General features: G+C 43.7%; 1 protein-coding gene across 2 annotated transcripts; it reads left to right on the plus strand.

Moving 5' to 3' along the window:
• The first annotated feature begins 13,027 nt into the window (after positions 1-13,027).
• Positions 13,028-18,744, plus strand: SMIM8 (small integral membrane protein 8). Of its 2 annotated transcripts, none has more exons than XM_061623284.1 (3): positions 13,028-13,149; positions 17,489-17,630; positions 18,390-18,744. In XM_061623284.1, the coding sequence occupies exons 2-3, from the start codon at positions 17,496-17,498 to the stop codon at positions 18,546-18,548; spliced, it is 294 nt and encodes a 97-aa protein (XP_061479268.1). In that variant the 5' UTR covers positions 13,028-13,149; positions 17,489-17,495; the 3' UTR covers positions 18,549-18,744. The 2 variants fall into 2 exon arrangements, with proteins under 2 accessions (XP_061479268.1, XP_061479267.1); XM_061623283.1 differs by having other exon boundaries at positions 13,046-13,149; positions 17,492-17,630.
• Positions 18,745-18,817: the final 73 nt, after the last annotated feature.

Here is an 18,817-nt window from a genome sequence, read left to right on the forward strand (position 1 = left end):
CTCCTGACATCCACCACCAAACACCTTCTTCCTCTCACATCCACCAACTCACTTCCACCTCCCCCACCACCTGTCATTCTTCCATTTATACTCTCAGCCATTCAAACGCTCAGCCAATCATCCAGCATTCTACTGCTCATCTACTCCCCCCTCCTCTTTCACTCCACTTACCATATGTCTTCTATATAAACAGCACTTACCATATTTACATTAATACAAGAACATCACACTTCCTGCTAAAACAAGATCAGCACAGCACATGTCTACTTTCTATTATTTGGGCTGACTGCAGGTGTTGTCACCACTCACCAAAAGCTCAGAAGCACGTTACCAAATTCTTCCAAGCTATACGGGAAATGGATTGGACTGTGAAAGACCAAGCCAAATTTTGTTTGCATTTTGACAAATTTGTAGGGCACTACAATATCTCAGAGAGGTCAGGTCTCCTGCTCCCCTGGTGTATTGACTATAGCTGCCCAATTTCCCTGCTTTTTAAAGTTTGATAGAGATATTTGTGGGCTATAGGTATGTTCTTAAACTGCAAGGTTTTTTGCCTATTAGTAAATTTCTCTGCTTTTTAAACCAGGAGGTAAGAAATGGGATCCTGTGCAAGTTTGCTGAGAATGGATTGATCATTTGCATGCTTATTGAGTTCAGTGGGATTTACTCCCCTGCAATCATGCTTAGGATAGGCGAAACTGACCACAGGGGATGGGGAGCAGAGAAGGAGGGAGGAGAGGAAGGGCAGAGGAGAGGAGAGGAATGGGAGCAGGCAGGAATGGGAGGGGAGGGGGATAGGTTTGATCATTTGCATGTTTATTGAGTTCAGTGGGATTTACTCCTGTGCAATCATGCTTAGAATAAGTAAAACTGTCCGGGGGGGAGGGAGGGCTGGAGTGGGCAGGGGAGGAGGAAGAAGGAAGGGGAGGAGGAAGGGAGAGGAGAGGGGAAGGAGGCGAAAGGCAGGTCTGATCATTTTCATGCTTATTGAGTTCAATGGGATTTACTCCTATGCAATCATGGTTAGGATAGGTAAAACTGACCATGGGGGAGGAGGAGGGGCAGGGGGAAGGAGCAGATTGGAGGGGGCAAAGGAAGTGGGAGGGCAGGTTTGATCATTTGCATGCTTATAGAGTATTTACTCCTGTGCAATCATGCTTAAGATAGGTAAAACTGACCATGGGGAGGAGGAAGTGGAATCAGGGGATTGGAAGGGGATGGGGATGGGTAGGGGAGGGAGGGACAAAGGAAGGGGGAGGGAAGTGGCAAGAGGGAGTTGATAGGAGGGAGGAGAGTGGAGGGTGGGTTTGATCATTTGCATACTTTTTGAGTTCAATGGGATTTATTTCTCTACAATCATGTTTGAAAATGGAAATGGACTGCCTTCAAGTCGATCTCGACTTATGGTGACCCTTTGAATAGGGTTTTCATGGTAAATGGTATTCAGAGGTGGTTTTACCATTGCCAACCAGTGAGCTTCATGGCTGTGCAGGGATTCGAACCCTGGTCTCCCAGGCCGCGGTCCAACACTGACCCAGGGGAGGGGCAGGGAGGGGAGGAGGAGGGGGTGGGGAGGAGATTGGGTGGGTGGGCACTGGGGAGAGGGGAAGCCCCTTACCTTTCCAAAAGGAAAACATTGTGAACAGTATCATTGCTTTTCAGTATTTCTCCCACCTTTTTATTCTAGAGCAGGCACATGTAGCCTCCCACCCAAATTTAAACCAAAGCTGTCTCTAGCCACATCTACACCAGGCCTTTATTTCACTTTGGACAGTCATGGCTTCTCTCAAAGAATCCTGGGAAGTGTAGTTAGTGAAAAATGCTGAGAGTTGCTAGGAGATGCCTTGTTCCCATCACAGACCTTCAATCAGAGTGGCTGACTGTGAAACCACTCTGGCCACTGAAGCTCTGTCAGTGGAATAGGAGTCTCCTCTCAGCACCCTTCACAAACTACACTTCCCAGGATTCTTTGGGGGAAGCCATGACTGTCTCAAGTGAAATCAAAGTCTGGTGTGGGTGTGGCCCCCTGATTAGGCAAGCCCAGCAGCTGTGAGTCCGGCTTTTAGAACACTGGCAATTGGTTCTTACTGAGCATGCCGGACACTATAATTGGTTCAAGCCAAAACTTCTTAAATTAATTAAAAATCAGCCAGGCATTTTTTTAACTTTTAAATTGCAGAAGGTGAAGGTCAAAGTATGGGACAAGGTCAGTAATAGGATTCCAGGTACTCTGTGAACATGGCTGATTTTTAATGAAATTCAACAGATTACGAGAACTCTGAGAGAAAAAAGTCCAAAAGGGCTCTGTGGTTTTTTTCCTCTCTTTTAAGACTTTGAACTCCCTATTCTCTCTGACTGTTTTGTGTATCGTCATGAAAATTTACAGGGTTGTTAAGCAAGCATTTCTGAGTTCAGGCCTATAAGTTTTGTAAGGTTTTGTTTTGAAATGAGCTTGTGGGAAGCATCAGAATGGCATCGGGGGTATTTTCAATGTAACATTGCGGAATGTGAAAAATCCACACTGGCTATAGTATACAGCCACTCTTGTGGCTGTATAATAACCTGCCTCACTACCCGCCTAAATCCAATCCACCCAACAACTCTCTCCAAAAACCCCTCTCCGCAGAACTCCAACCCACCTTTCCTCTCAGCAGTCATCCTCTCATTTATACCTTCAGACACTCAGACGCTCAGCCAATCATTATACAACATACTTCAACATTCCAACCCATGTACTCCCCCCTCACTCAGTCTACTTATCACATATACTCTAATAAACCCGCACTTACCATATTTACAGAATTATATGTACAGGGGCATCACAAGTACCTTTCCCAATATCAATCATGTCAGATCCTAAGATTGGTAGGTGAGGCCTTTGTGGTGGTGCTGCCACTGGGTGCTTCATGGTTGGCATTGACCGGTGACAGGGCCTTCTCAGTTGTGGCTTCCCATTTGTAGAATGCCCTCCCTGGTGAGGTGTGTCTGCATCCAACATTATTGACTTTTAGGAGAAATGTGAAAACATTCCTGTTTATCCAGGCATGTGTTGGCTGAAGGAAACTATTCCTGGCAACCTGGAGATCACTGGATGAAAGAATGTTTTTATATGTAACTGCTTTTAGAATATTCTTATCTGTATCTGTTTTTAGAATGTTTTAAGTTCTTTTTAGAATGCTTTGTTAAATTGTTTTGGCAATGTGTTTGCCACCCTGGACTCCCATGGGAGGAAGGGTGGGATATAAATGAATAAAATAACAATAAAAATAATATACTGTGAGGCCCACTGGGATTGAGTGCACTAAGGAATTTTGTTGGCAGACAAAAAATATCCATTTGCGAGCATGGTTTAAACCTAAACAGTGCCTGCAAATGGACTTCAAAGGGGCTTGCTGTAATAGCCTATCAGCTGGTCAGCTAACAGTGACCCCCTACCCACCTGTCAAAGTTGGCCTGCAGGGGTGGGGGAATTAAGGATCCAGCCTGCCAGATGGATCCAGTTCTCCATAGACAGATGATATTGAGTCGATGAATCAATGACTTGGTATAAGGCAGCTTCCTATGTTTGTTTGTAAAAACCATGTACAAGAACAGAAAGAGTGGGAGGGGGAGCAGATGTTAACTTTGCTTATTTTATAACACTGTGAATGTAGGCTTCAAATTATAATTTTGTTGTTGCAAAGTGATTTTCATAAAATTTGACATGATCCCGCTTAAAACAGCGTTTCTAAGCCCTACAGAATTCAACAGAAGAGAGTTAACGCTTTCATTTAAATATATTGGCTACGAATGTCTTTCATTTTTATTGCCTATAGTTAGAAAGAGGAGGCAAGCTTTGAGCCATGTTTTGATTTCAATCAAGATAATCACCCGCAACAACAACACACACAGAGGTGCCTTGTGAAGGCAATCTTCTTATCACAATTGCACATTATATAATGCAACACAACAGAATACAACCTTGGGTTAATATTGTACTAGTTTGTTGACTTTTCTACTCAGACATCATTAGTCACAGGGCTTTGTGGTGACAGGTGGGGAGTTTGGGAAATGTCTGGCAAAAGCTCCTGAAGGAGGATCCTAAGCAGATCTGAATCAGGAACAGTAGGGCAACTCCCTTCCTGCTCTTTCTCAGGGCTTGGATCAAGGAAGGGCAAACTGTGGCCCTCTACATGTTACTGGAGTACAAATCCCATCATCCCTGACCATGTTTTATGCAGCAGTAAAGACTGGTTGTAGTCCAACAACATCTGGAGGAGGGAGGAGGCACAGCTTACCCATCCTTGCTTTAGCATTTCAACAGCCCCATCCACACCCACTAGGATACCACATAAAAAGCCTTTCTTCTCATGCTCCTCTCACGAGAAATAGTTCCCCTACTGGCACTATGTGACGTTGTTAACAGGAGCTTTTCTAGTAATAAAAAAAAGTTGGGATCCAGCTAATGTTATTCCTTTGTTTACTTCTCAGTGGAATCATCATAAAAGCTGTTGCCACAACAATAGCTACTAGTACAGCAGTTGATGTGTTGTGAGTTAAATATTGACAGAAAGCACAGATGGCCCATTCAGTTTTCTAGTATCAAAGTATATTCCATTGTGTGATATTTGCAAACCAGAGACATGCATGAATTACATTCACAGTGGCTGACAATCCCCCCCATTTAATTGGGGTAAGGAAAGAGAAGGCAGTTTACTAATGATATTATAACTCCACAAGTGAGGGGCAGCCAACATGGTGCCCTCTACGGGTGTGTGTGGGAAATTCAATTCAGTTCACATTTCAAGCCGAATTTATCAAATTTGCACTTTCTGAAACAATATGAGAACTGAAACACAGTCATCCTTTAAAATTCACACTTCCAAATTTTGCGATGCAGTTCCCCAACTGCACAGTTTACAAAAATGCATATATTAGGGAAAATGTGCATACAAATGAATATATCACTGAAAATAACATACAAACATGAATTATATTAGAAGTTGCTTGCAAAAATGTGTACATTAGTCAAAACTGCATACAATAATGTGTGTAGTAGAAGAAATCTGCATTAAAATGCTGAAGAATTTTCATGAGGATTTTTTTTTTAAATTACAAATTTCTGCAGAAATCCAGAGAACTGAATTTAAGATTCGAAAAGTAAAAAACAGAGAGAACCAAAACTGACAGATCCTTCCACCCCTACTGCCCTCCAGATGTTTGGACTACAGCTTCCATCAGCCCCAGCCATCATAGCCAATAGTCTGGGAAGATAGAAATTGTAGCTTACAACATCTGGAAGGTAGCACATTGGCTATCCCATGCCGGAAGTAGTGTGTTGTCTGTTGACCAATGACCACAGTACTGCTTTCGGGCTCCACACAGGTGTTCGTAAAGTAGTAGGTTTATTACACAGGTTTGCACAGAGCTCCCTAGAAGGGCTCTAAAATCAGGCCTGCACCAGGGCTTCTCCAAGAAGCCAGACCAAGGTCTCCATGACACCAAGTTTGTTGACTGCATGTACTGGAGGTTGGGCCCAAAGGGCAGTTTGGGGATTCTACTTGTGTACCGCCCACCCCGCTGCACGGCAGACTCCCTGGCCGAGGTGCTCGAGGTGGTCTCGGGTGTCCGGTTGCTTTCCCCCAACCTATTGGTTTTGGGGGACTTCAATGTGCACGCCGAGGCCGTCCTCATTGGACCTCCTCGGGATTTCATGGAAACCATGACTTCCTGGAAACTGCACCTTAGTAATACAGGGCCCACCCATGTAGCCGGTCATGCTCTTGACCTTGTGTTTGTCTCGGGAGGGGAGGGAAGTGTTCTGAAAATGGGGGCTAATTCTTCTAAACCCGTGTCATGGTCAGATCACTATCTGGTGAATATAGGCCTCTCAATGCCACACACCCTCTGCAGGGGAAAAGGACCTATTAGGATGGTCCGCCCCAGACGCCTGATGGATCCTAGAGGATTCCTGAATGCACTGGGAGATTTGGAGCCAGCTGAAGGATGCCTGGTCGAAACCTTGGTGATGGAGTGGAATAGGGAGATCACTAGGGCGGTAGACCGGGTGGCTCCGAAACGCCCTCTCCCCCTGAATAGAGCTCAGATAGCACCCTGGTACATACCACGGCTGCGGGGTCTGAGACAGGAGGTGAGACGACTAGAGCACCAATGGCGGAAATTGTGCTCTGAAAACGATCAGACACTGGTTAGAGCAGCAATAGCTGCCTACCAAGTGGCAACAAGAGCAACAAAGAGGGAATTCTTTGCTGCCTCTATTGCATCCGCAGAGTGTTGTCCCAGGAGGTTGTTCCAAGTGGTCCGAAGCCTGGTTGGTCCAGTTGCTCAGGAACCCATGGAGCACTCTAAAGCCTCCTGTGACATGTTTGCTATACACTTTGCTGATAAAATCGAACGTCTGAAGAGCACGATTCCGTACGTCGTGGATACAGGAAGTGAGCCAGAGTCGACCAGTTGCATTCCGATCAAGTGGGATCGGTTTCAGGCTCTTCCCTCTGAGGAAGTGGACAAGGTGCTCTCTACTGTGAAGCCAACCACCTGCTTGTTAGACCCTTGCCCCTTGTGGCTCATTATGAGCTGCAAAGAAAGACTGAGCGAAGGGATAAAGGCAGTGGTAAATGCATCCTTAGAGGAGGGTGCAATGCCACTAGCCCTCAAGGAGGCGGTAATAAAACCCATCTTGAAAAAGCCCTCCTTGGACCCCCAAGAGTTGAACAACTTCCGCCCAGTCTTCAATTTACCATTCTTGGGCAAGGTGATTGAGAGAGTGGTGGCCAAACGGTTACAGACACACTTGGGTGAAGCAGATTATTTAGATCCATTCCAATCGGGCTTCAGGACTGGACATGGAACTGAAACAGCCTTGGTCGCCCTGGTGGATGATATGAGGAGGGCGTTGGATAGGGGAGAATATACCCTCCTTGTCCTCCTGGACCTTTCAGCGGCTTTTGATACCGTCGACCACAGTATCCTCTTAGATCGCCTGGAGGGATTAGGTATAGGGAGCACTGTTTTAAGGTGGCTCCGTTCCTATCTCTCAGACAGGCATCAGTGGGTGGCATTGGGGGATGAGTTTTCAGACCCTTGGCCTCTCACTTGTGGAGTGCCACAGGGTTCTATTCTCTCCCCCATGCTATTCAACATCTATGTAAAGCCGCTGGGGACCATCATCAGGAGATTTGGGCTGCAGTGCCACCAATATGCGGATGACACTCAGCTCTATCTCTCGTTTAAGTCCTCACCAGAGTTGGCTGTGGATACCATGTCCAAGTGCCTGGAATCCGTAAGTGGATGGATGGGAAGGAATAGGCTGAAGCTGAACCCCGATAAGACCGAGGTGTTGCTCGTGGGAGATAAGAGAAGATTAGGAGATATAGACCTGGTGTTTGATGGTGTAAGATTACCCTTGAAAGACCAGGTTCGCAGCCTTGGGGTCATTTTAGACTCCCAGCTGTCCATGGAGGCTCAGATTTCGGCAGTGAGCTGGGCGGCTTGGTATCAATTACATCTGATACGAAGGCTGCAACCCTACCTTCCTGTTCATCTGCTCCCACGGGTGATACATGCTCTGGTCTCCTCTCGCTTAGACTACTGTAATGCGCTCTACGTGGGGCTACCCTTGAAAACGGTCCGGAAATTACAATTGGTACAAAATGCGGCGGCACGGCTGATTAAGAACAGCCGTCGTCGTGATCACATCACTCCGGTGTTAGTAGATCTACACTGGTTGCCAATTGTTTACCGGGCCCAATTCAAGGTGTTGGTCTTGACCTTTAAAGCCCTATATGGTTTCGGCCCAGTTTATCTGAAGGAGCGCCTCCAGCATCACCAATTATGCCGCCTGACGAGATCAGCCACACAGGACCTCCTCTCGGTTCCACCAACTAAAACAGCAAGGTTGGTACGGACCAGAGAGAGGGCATTTTCAATTGTGGCCCCCACCCTCTGGAATTCCCTCCCGTTTGATCTTCGTCATGCCCCCTCCTTAATTGGTTTCCGCCGAGCATTGAAGACCTGGCTATTCAGGCAGGCCTATGGGATTTCTGGGATGGGTTAGTTGTTAACGTGTTATTAACTGGAAGAGTGGGTTAGATGATTGATGGTCTTATCTATTTTATATTGTATCTTAGTGTATTAATGTATGTCGCCTAGAGTGGCCGTTAATTCGGCCAGATAGGCGACTCAAAAATAAAATTTTATTTATTTATTTATTTATGTTAGATGGGAGCACTCAGGAGTAAAGATGGATGCCCCTGAAGGCTGCAATTCTAAACACACGAAGCCCCATAGAACTCAATAGGACTTATTTCTGAGTAGATATGGTTTGGATTGTGCTGTTGATAAAACTTGACTAAGGATCCTCTGTAAAGATATCCATATCCAAGCAGGGTTGGCAACCCCCTGCCTGGAATGCCCTGCCCCTGCCTTTTAACATGGCTGCTCCAAACATCTTTAAAGACTTGACCCTTCACTTCAGAAAGAGGTTTGAGAAATGGGAGAAGATTCTTTACTATTTTCTGCCAACCCTGTGGGCTGCTATAAATTCACTTTGACAGCCAGTATGTGAATTCTCTTTTACCCTATTGAGCAAGAAACAAACCATCATGTAACCAACAAGGTACATCATCAATGGGTTTAGGGGGGTGCAGCTGAGTGCATGGCACTACTGTTGTTTCTATGGATATAAGAGAGTGAAGTTAAAGGGAAATGAAATACAAATAGAAAACCAAAAACAAAAGACAGGGATGATTTCCTAAATGCAATATCATACTAAACACAACAAGATTCCTATGAGTAAGGCAGACAACTCAGCATCCCACAACCAGTCAGGATTCCTAACCAAAAACCAAAACTAAAAAAATCATGGAAGCCAGTCAGCCAAGGTCACAGAAATCCCCATGCAACATATCCTGACCCGGGGACCGCAGTTAGTGCAGAATGCTGTGGCATGATTGCTGACATGATTGAGACCCTATAAGTACATACTGCCTCTGCTCTGAAATCTGCACTGGTTGCCGATTTGCTACCAGGCCAAGTTCAAGGTGTGCCCTGATTCCAATTTGCTACCACGCCACGTTCAAGGTGTGCTCTCCATGTTACAGGTGCCACATAGTACTTGTTCTGCTCTTGTAAGAAATCAATCCTTTAGTGTGGCAGCACCTACGCTTTGGAACTCCCTGCCTATTGACATTAGGCAGACACTTTCATTGTACTCATTTTGGCACCTGCTAAAAACATTTTTGTTTAGGCAAGCCTACCCATGCATGTGGAAGCTATTATGCTTTTTGTCTGTTTTTAACTCATTGCTGGTTTTATTATTTTGAATATTTTTAAGCACTTGTCTTTAACTGTTTTTGCCAATAATCTTATTGTTTTTATTCCTTCTGTAAACCACTCTGAGGTTTTTTACAATAAAGTGGCATATAAATGTTGTAAATAAAATGCATAGTAAATTTTGGAGTCACTGTGGCCGTTGGGTCTCTTTCCTCTTTTAGGAACAAAGGAATCTGCCTTATACCAAGTCTGGCCATTTGGTATCATCTAGCTCAGTATTGATTACATGGACTAGCATTAGCTTTCCAGTATTCCAGGAAATAGTCTTTTCCAGAAATTGAATTACGGATCTTTGCATGCAAAGCATATGCCCTACCACTGACCTACAGCTCTTTTCCTGTTTAAAAAAGTATCTTTTAAAATTGTTCTTTTCAATTGTTCTTTACTAATGAATGCACATCATACCTTGGGCAGATCCACACCATTAATTTAAAGCACATTCAGCACACCTTTGATGCACATGAATCCCACCACAGAATTATGGGAACTGTACTTTGTTAAGGGTGGTGGGAACTATAACTGTGAGGAGGAAACTACACTTCCCAGGATTCATTGGGGAAAGTCATGCACTTTAAATATGAGTTGGATGTGCTTTAAATGTATAGTGTGAATCTACATGCAGGCAAAGTTCATGAAGTAAATTGTTTTAATTAATAATTTTAAATGGAAATAGCTACAAAGTTTACTGGGTGACTATGGGATACTCCCCGTCTCTCAGCCTAATCTGCCCCTCATGATGAAAACAACACCTGCCATCTCCAAAGATGGAGAATTATATTTTTGTATGTTTGTTGGTGTTCTTCTTACTTTGCTTCTTTTTTGTGTTACTAATGTTTCGACAGAGATCTAATCTAGAAAATTTTATTTCTCTCATTATTCATCTTAGAAATCTGTGTCAAATTTATTTTTATTAATTTCAAAGCCTTTTTATTGGTCAGTGTCATATGATGGTGAAGATAGCCTTTTGTCTTTCAAATTGGAGGTTATGTTCATTTCTATTTTGCGTGCATTAACAGTTGAATCTGAAACTGCAGTCTGATGTAAAATCAGACTGATTACAATATGTTGCTACTTCAGGAATGACTCTAGCTGTTGGAAAAAACAAACTTGGTCTGCCCAGAATGCATCTTTTCAGCCTGCTATGTTTAAACCACTTCATTTAAGGCAAGGTGGCCACAGTCAATTAAAAACATAGAGCACACCTAGAATTTTGCTAGAATATATTTTACCTCCCACTGTTTTATTTTGTGCAAACTGAGACACTCCTGATGTCCACTGGAGACTATTCTGCAGAATAGTCAGTGCCATTATTCCACAATTATTTTTGGAATTTTTTTTAGTGTAAAATTTGCAAAGTGTTGCTGTACTTCACATATTCACAGAAATAGAAACAAAAGAATTTCCTATAGGAAACTTCACTAAAATTGCAAAGTAGACATATTTAAAGTGACCATCTGAACAATATCAACTATCTTAATAATGTTGCTTCCTCCCTGCTAAAGCATGATCAGCACAGCACATGTCTACTTTCTATTATTTGGGCTGATTGCAGGTGTTTTCACCACTCACCATATGCTCAGAGGCACACGTTATCAAATTCTTCCAAGCTACACAGGAAATGGATTGGACTGTGAAAGACCAACCTATTAGTTGCCTATTAGTAAATTTCTCTGCTTTTTAATCCGGGAGGTAAGAAATGGGATCCTGTGCAAGTTTGCTGAGAATAAATTGATCATTTGCATGCTTATTGAGTTCAGTGGGATTTCACTTTGGAGAGACATGGCTTCTCTGAAAGAATCCTGGGAAGTGTAGTTAGTGAAAGGTGCTGAGAGTTGCTAGGGGACGCCCTGTTCCCCTCACAGATCACTGGAGCTCTGTCAGTGGAATAGGAGTCTCCTGTCAGCATCATTCACAAACTACACTTCCCAGGATTCTTTGGGGGAAGCCATGGCTGTCTCACATGAAATCAAAGTCTGGTGTGGGTGTGGCCCCGATTAGCCAAGCGAAGCAGCTGTGAGTCTGGCTTTTAGGATGCTGACAGTTGTTTTTTACTGAGCATGCCTAACACTATCATTCAGTTCAATGCAAAATTTATTAAATTAATTAAAAATCAGCCAGGCTTTTTTTTAACTTTTAAACTGCAGAAGATGAAGGTCAGAGTATGGGGCAAGGTCAGTAATAGGATGTGAACATGGCTGATTTTTAATGAATTTCAACAGATTATGAGAATATCAGAAAAAAGCACAAAAGGGTTCTGGGGTTTTTCTCTCTCTTTTTAGACTTTGAACTCTATATTTTCTCTGACTGTTTTGTGTATCGCCATGAAAATTTAGAGGGTTGTTAAGCAAGCATTTCTGAGTTCAGGACTATACGTTTTGTAAGGTTTTGTTTTGAAATGATCTTAGGAAAAGCATCAGAATGGCATGGGGTATTTTCAATTTAACATTGCAGAATGTGAAAAATCCACACTGGCTGTATAAATAAAGGCTATGGAACCTTTCTAAATCCTAACCATGTCTACTCAAAGTAGTATTGAAGTCAATGGGGCTTATCCCACCTAACTGGGATTAGGAATGCAATTGAAGAGTCCTTCTGGGAATCAGAAAAGGATATTTACAAGATGCTCCAATATGAAGGCAGCTGTCCTCTCTCTGAGGCCAGATTATAATGGTTGGAGCAATTGGAGCAAATGCACCACAGCCTATATCACAAAGCCACCTATTTTGCAAAGAGATTTGAAGTTGTTTTCCATACCCCACTTAATAGTTTCTAGCAGCTACTTAGCTAGACATTGCTATTTACGTTTGCCATACCCAAATTACTGGGCTTAGGCCGCACTGGATATTGTGCCTGTTGGATGCCTTGTGAATGTGCTGAGCAAAAGCCAAACTATTTGCAATCTAATTAATACAGTCTGCTCCATCCTTCTGACAAACCCAGAGAGGCAACATAATGTTCATTTTAAAAGGTATGTTTACCCTTGCTATCTAGAGTCTGGCAACCTGATTATCCCAGAGACTGAGATGTATAATGATACAAAAGTAATCTCATTGTTTACTGCACTGTGCATCATGATCCACTCTTGCCCTTAATCTGCTATCTGACAGAAGGGATTTTTTTCATCTCAAATGATCCAAATCAACTGATTCAGTACCATCACACTATCAGTATCTGACCAGAAATGGACTTTGGAATGTTAGTTTTCAGCCACTGGATCTGCGTAATTTGGAGCTATGTGTGGCCTCTCAGGTGTACGGTCTAGCCTCCACTCATTAATCCTCCTTGACGATTGCCAAGGTTCATTACATACGAGGCTACTAGATTATTGTCAGAATCTCACAGCGGTAAGCAAATGGCTACAACGCTAACTTGATTAGGATTCTTTTGGTCTTCGCAAATCCTCTTGATAATCTCAATTCCTCCTTTCTACTAAAACGGAGAAACAGGTCAGGGAGGGCAATCCTGAAGCAGCCTGGCGCCCTCCAGATATTTTCAAGTACAACTCCCATCAGCCTCCGGTGACGGAAGCTTCGTCCAAAGCGACCGTGCTGGCTGGGGGTGATGGGACTTGTAGTTTGAACTTCTGGAGGGCGTCAGGTTCTCCAAGGCCACTCCGGAAAGAAGCCTAGAAGAGAGCAGAGCGCCATCTTAAGGCTTCGCCCAGCAGGAGGCGCGCTTTTCCCTCTTTTTCTTTTTCTGTGGACGGGCCTATGAGAGGAGCCGATTCAGAAGTTTGTTTCCAGCCCTCCCCTTTTCCGTCAGTGCGCAGCTACGCAGTCGAAAGTGGACCTGCTTTGGCGCGGAGGCTAGGAGGAGGTGAGTGAGGTGTGGGATATAGGCTTGTGCCGGGGAAGGGAGCCTTTTTATGAGATCTCCTGAAGTAAAAGCCCAAACAGGCTGCCCGGCCCTCCTGTGGCTGTCGGTTATTTTGAGCACAACTAGGGTAACCCACTCCCATTCCCGTACATTCTCCCGCAATAATCCGTGTGAGCTGCCGCTGGGAAGAGACCGTACCTAAGTGACAGACAGAGCACACGCTTTACATGTAACGCACCAAAGAACTGTAGTTTGTTAAGGGTGCTGAGAATTGTAGCTCTGAGGGGTAAAGTACAGTTCCCAGGATTCTTGTGTGAGGGTGGTGGTGATTGCTTTAAATATGTGATGTGTACACAATCTCACTGGCGTCTCCAGGAGGGGTTGCCTGGAATCCTGAGAGTTGCGGCCAGTCAGTGTTGTAGACAATATTGACCAGGTGAACTATAGGTGTCTGTGTAAGGTAGCTTCTTATGTTTCTTTTGACTGCTGTGCTCAACAGCTGCTAGAGGAAAGTTGGTTTATACCAGATCCATTTAGCCCAGTAGTTGCGTAAGTTACTATTAGACTGCAGTTCTATTTATTTTATCTTTCAGTTATCCAACCCTACAAAGTGGTTTACAGAAGTTGAAATGGTACCGTCTTCATAAATATTAATATAATGCAGCAAAATAAAATCACAGCAGAACAAAATATTCTAGAGGAAAATGTATTTTTAAATAAATATTTACAAACTGTTTAATATTTCAAAAATCTCTTAATAATAATAATAATAACATTTAATTTTTGTGTCGCCTATCTGACCGAAGTCACTGTAGGCGACGTACATATTGAAATTCCATAAAATACAAAATAATATACAATATAAATACAGAATAAAATACAATGCAGTCAACAGTATAGAACCAATTTTAAACAGTCATAGAAAAATTAGCCTACCCTGGAGATCCCAAAGGCCTGTCCAAAGAGCCAGGTTTTTAAGGCCTGGCGGAATGTATCCAGGGAAGGGGCATGGCGAAGATCAAACGGGAGGGAGTTCCAGAGAGTGGGGGCCGCCACTGAGAATGCCCTCTCTCTAGTCCCCACCAACCTAGCTGTTTTCGTTGGTGGGACTGAGAGAAGGCCCTGCGTGGTTGATCTAGTCAGGCGGCTTAATTGGTGGTACTGGAGGCGCTCCTTCAGATAAACTGGGCTGAGACCGTATAGGGATTTAAAGGTTAACACCAACACCTTGAATTGGGCCCGGAAAACAACTGGAAGCCAATGTAGATGAAATAACACTGGCGTAATGTGATCACGGCGGCGGCTGTTTGTAAGCAAACGAGCCGCCGCATTCTGTACCAGTTGTAGTTTCCGGACCGTTTTCAAGGGTAACCCCACGTAGAGCGCATTGCAGTAGTCTAACCAAGAGGTGACCAGGGCATGTACCACCAGTGGGAGCTGATGAATAGGGAGGTAGGGTTGCAGCCTCCGTATGAGGTGTAGTTGATACCAAGCTGCCCGGCTCACTGCCGAAATCTGAGCCTCCATGGACAGCTTGGAATCAAGAACAACCCCGAGGCTGCGGACCTGATCTTTCAGGGGTAATCTCACCCCATTAAGCTTCAGGTCAGCAACACCCAACCTTCCCCTGTCACCCACAAGTAGCACCTCGGTCTTACCAGAATTGAGCTTCAGCCTGTTCCTTCCCATCCACCCACTCACGGATTCCAAGCACTTGGACAAGGTCTCCACAGCCAACTCCGGTGAGGATTTAAAAGAGAGATAGAGCTGCGTGTCATCAGCATATTGGTGACACCGCAGCCCAAAACCCCTGATGATAGCTCCCAGCGGCTTTACATAGATGTTAAATAGCATGGGAGAGAGGATAGAACCCCGTGGCACTCCACAAGTGAGGGGCCAAGGGTCTGAAACCTCCTCTCCCAATGCTACCTGTTGATGCCTGTCAGAGAGAAAGGAACGGAACCACTGCAGAACAGTGCCTCCTATTCCCAATCCCTCCAGGCGATCTAACAGGATACCGTGGTCGACGGTATCAAAAGCCGCTGAGAGATCCAGGAGGACAAGAAAAGTGAATTCTCCCCTGTCTAATGCCCTCCTCATATCATCTACCAGAGCGACCAAGGCTGTTTCAGTACCATGTCCAGTCCTGAAACCCGATTGGTATGGATCCAAATAATCCGTTTCATCCAAGTGTACTGATAACTGGTTTGCCACCACTCGCTCAATGATCTTGCCCAAAAATGGCAAATTCGAAATGGGGCGAAAGTTGTTCAAAACTTGGGGATCCAAGGAGGACTTTTTTAAAATAGGTTTTATAATTGCCTCCTTGAGGGCCGGTGGCATTACACCCTCCTTCAAGGATGCATTTACCACCTCCCTGATCCCCTCGCCCAATTTCTCCTTGCAGTTCATAAGGAACCATGATGGGCAGGGATCAATCAGACAGGTGGTAGGCTTCACCGTTGAAAGTACCTTGTCCACATCCTCAGAAGGAAGAGGCCGGAACCGATCCCATTGAACCGGATTGCAGCTGGTCAATTCTGGATCCCCTACTGCATCCACAGCGTACGGAATTGAGTTCTTCAGGTGCTCGACTTTATCGGCAGAGTGCCTTGCCAATTTGTCACAGGAAGCCTTAGAATGCTCCAAGGGTTCCTGAGCAACTGGACCGACCAGGCTTCGGACCACTTGGAACAGCTTCCTGGGACAGCACTCTGCAGATGCAATAGAGGCAGCAAAGAAATCCTTCTTTATTGCCTTTATTGCCACCTGGTAGGCAGCTATTGCTGCTCTAAGCTGTGTCCGAGCATCTTCAGAACGGGATTTCCGCCACCGGCATTCTAGTCGTCTCACCTCCTGTCTCAGACTGCGCAACCGGGGTGTGTACCACGGTGCTGTCTGAGTTCTGTTCAGGGGGAGAGGACGTTTTGGAGCCACCTGGTCTAATGCCCTGGTGATTCCCTCATTCCACTCCATCACCAGGGTTTCAACCGGGCGACCTTCAGCAGGTTCCAATTCCCCAAGGGCAGTCAGGAATCCATCCAGATCCATCAGACGCCTGGGGCGGACCATTCTAATAGGTCCTTTACCCCTGCGGAGGGTATGTGGCATCGAGAAGTCAAAATTCACCAGATAGTGATCTGACCATGACACGGGGGTGAAAGAAACAACCCCCAACTTCAGAACACTCCCCACTCCTCCCAGGACAAATACAAGGTCGAGGGCATGACCGGCAACATGGGTGGGCTCAGTGTTACTAAGGTGCAGTTCCCAGGAAGTCATGGTTTCCAGGAAATCCCGAGGGGCTCCAATGAGAGTGGTCTCAGCATGTACGTTAAAGTCCCCCAATACTAACAGTTCTGGGGTCAACGTTCGCACATCCGAGACCACCTCCAGCACCTCGGTCAGGGAGTCTGCCGTGTAGCGGGGCGGGCGGTACACAAGCAGGATCCCCAAACTGCCCTTCGGGCCAAACCTCCAGTGTGCACTGTGTTTATTCAGACTTGAGTACTTCTCTCTGATCTGTTAACTCCATAGTGATAACTCTGAACAAAAGATTACTACTATAACATTCTGCAGACTTATTTGGGAGTAAGCATCATTTGAACTTTTGAATAAGCATCTATTGGAGTGCATTGCAGGCCTATTGGATTGGCCTGCTATAATTAACAGGATTATTTTGTGACTGGTATTCACTGGCTCACCGCTACAATGTGCTGAACTACTTTAAAAAAAAATGAAGGCATTTTCAGTTGTCCCTAACTTAGCCCCTCCCCCACCCAGTTTTATTATCCAGCTTCCCTCCATGAACAAAAGAAATAGGATCCACACATTTTATAATAAAGTCACAGGAATCCAAATTGTCTTTCCTCGTCGTGGACTATCGCTTAATTTAAAAATAATTCTTATTTCTTACATATAAATCAGACTAGCAAGTGTGGTTTTAAACACACTTCCCTAGGAGAAAGTCCCATTGAAGTCAACAGTTCTTGTTAAGCACATATGTATAGGATTGCACTGTAAGTCTTCTTTAACCAAGAAATATCATCTGGCTTTTGGCAAATAATGTTTTTATTGTTTCTGTGTATGTTCATCGCAAATACAGCGCTGAAAACTTTTAAACACTTTTTTACTAGTTTTTAAAGGACTAGAGAGGAATTGCCTCTGTTGTTTCCATTAACACGTATCTAGTTGTTTTCTTAATAATATTGATTACTTGCTTCCAAACCGGCATAAACTGCTTTTGGCATTTCACTGTGTATTAATACATGTTTCTTTTATACACTTTTTAAACAATGGAGCCCTTAAAACCCTTATTTAATGCAAATGTTTTATGCAGCAGTAAGATGTCTTCAGCACCTCAACCTCCAGATTTACAACATGAAGCACCTAAAGAGAAAGATTATCGAATTCCAGGACTTCGAAGTGTTCAAACCACCACCTTGTTCCGGGCTGTGAACCCAGAACTTTTTATTAAGCCTGTAAGAAGCTTGTTAAGGAATAGCAGTGATGTGTGTCTGTGTGTGTATATTATTTATTATATTTAATTATAGATTGCTTTATTTTCTTTTATTCACAAGCAACACCTGTTTTGATGGAAAGAAATAAAGCTGGTAACTAGCTAATCAGAACTGTATGATATATTTGGAAAAATTAGTCAAAATATTGTAAGTATAATTTTAATGTGCATAGAATAGAGAAATTGTTATGACGCATGTACAGTCTTAATCAAGAATTGTTGTCTACTGTCTACAGTTTAGCATTTTATAAATAAACATTTTGACTGTGGAGTTTGGCACACTTAAGTTTGATGTTTCACTCATTGAAGTCAAGAGGACTTAAGTGCACCTAAATATCTGTGGGATGTTGGTGGAACTGTTGATGTAAATATATTGATACAATAAAGGTATTGTAGCTTGTGTAACAGTAACTATATTCACTTCAACACAGCCGTAAAATTAATACCATAAGGGAAATACAACCTCCAGTGACTGAATATCAATTAAATTTATGTCCCATTTTATTCATGGGGTTGGAGCAGGTTAGCACTGAAAGCTAAACAAAAGTGGAGAACAAAGTAAGAACTTGACAGTCCCTCCCCCCGTGATGGACATACACAACAGCAGCAGGGAGCAACTTAATATTATGCCTTTTGCAGGTGGAAATGCTTTTATATGACATGGATTAAGTACAGTATATCTCATTTAAAGGCTTGTATATGATTTTTCTTATCTTCACAGAACAAAGCAGTTATGGCTTTTGGGCTTGTAACGGTTACTCTTTGTGTAGCCTACATTGGATACTTGCATGCACAACAAGAGAATAAAAAGGATCTCTATGAAGCTATTGACAGTGAGGGAAACAGACAAATGAAGCGGAAAACTTCTAAATGGGACTAAAGAAATGGGTAGCTTACACGTGGTGTGCATGTAAGGAGACACAAATCACGGTATATTTGGTTTTCTGAATTGTAACTTTCTGGATTTTATGTGGAGAGCCAGCATTTTTTTATGCAATAGTGGATGTTTCTTTTGAAACATAATACCTTAAAATGCTGTTTCCTGTACTGAATAAAAAGCTAGCTGACTTAAGAAATGTATTGTAATATGTGTAACAACTGTATTGCAGATATCGTGGTAATTTGGAATTACTGTTATTTCAGTTTATT

The sequence above is a fragment of the Rhineura floridana genome, chromosome 4 (assembly GCF_030035675.1).
Source record: "Rhineura floridana isolate rRhiFlo1 chromosome 4, rRhiFlo1.hap2, whole genome shotgun sequence".
Taxonomy (NCBI): domain Eukaryota; kingdom Metazoa; phylum Chordata; class Lepidosauria; order Squamata; family Rhineuridae; genus Rhineura; species Rhineura floridana.

Bases quoted from the DNA above. Each gene is read 5' to 3' on its own strand.
- SMIM8 (XM_061623284.1), top strand. From the start codon at position 17,496: ATGTCTTCAGCACCTCAACCTCCAGATTTACAACATGAAGCACCTAAA. The intron at 17,631-18,389 runs GTAAGAAGCTTG...TTATCTTCACAG, and splicing joins CAGAACTTTTTATTAAGCCT to AACAAAGCAGTTATGGCTTT.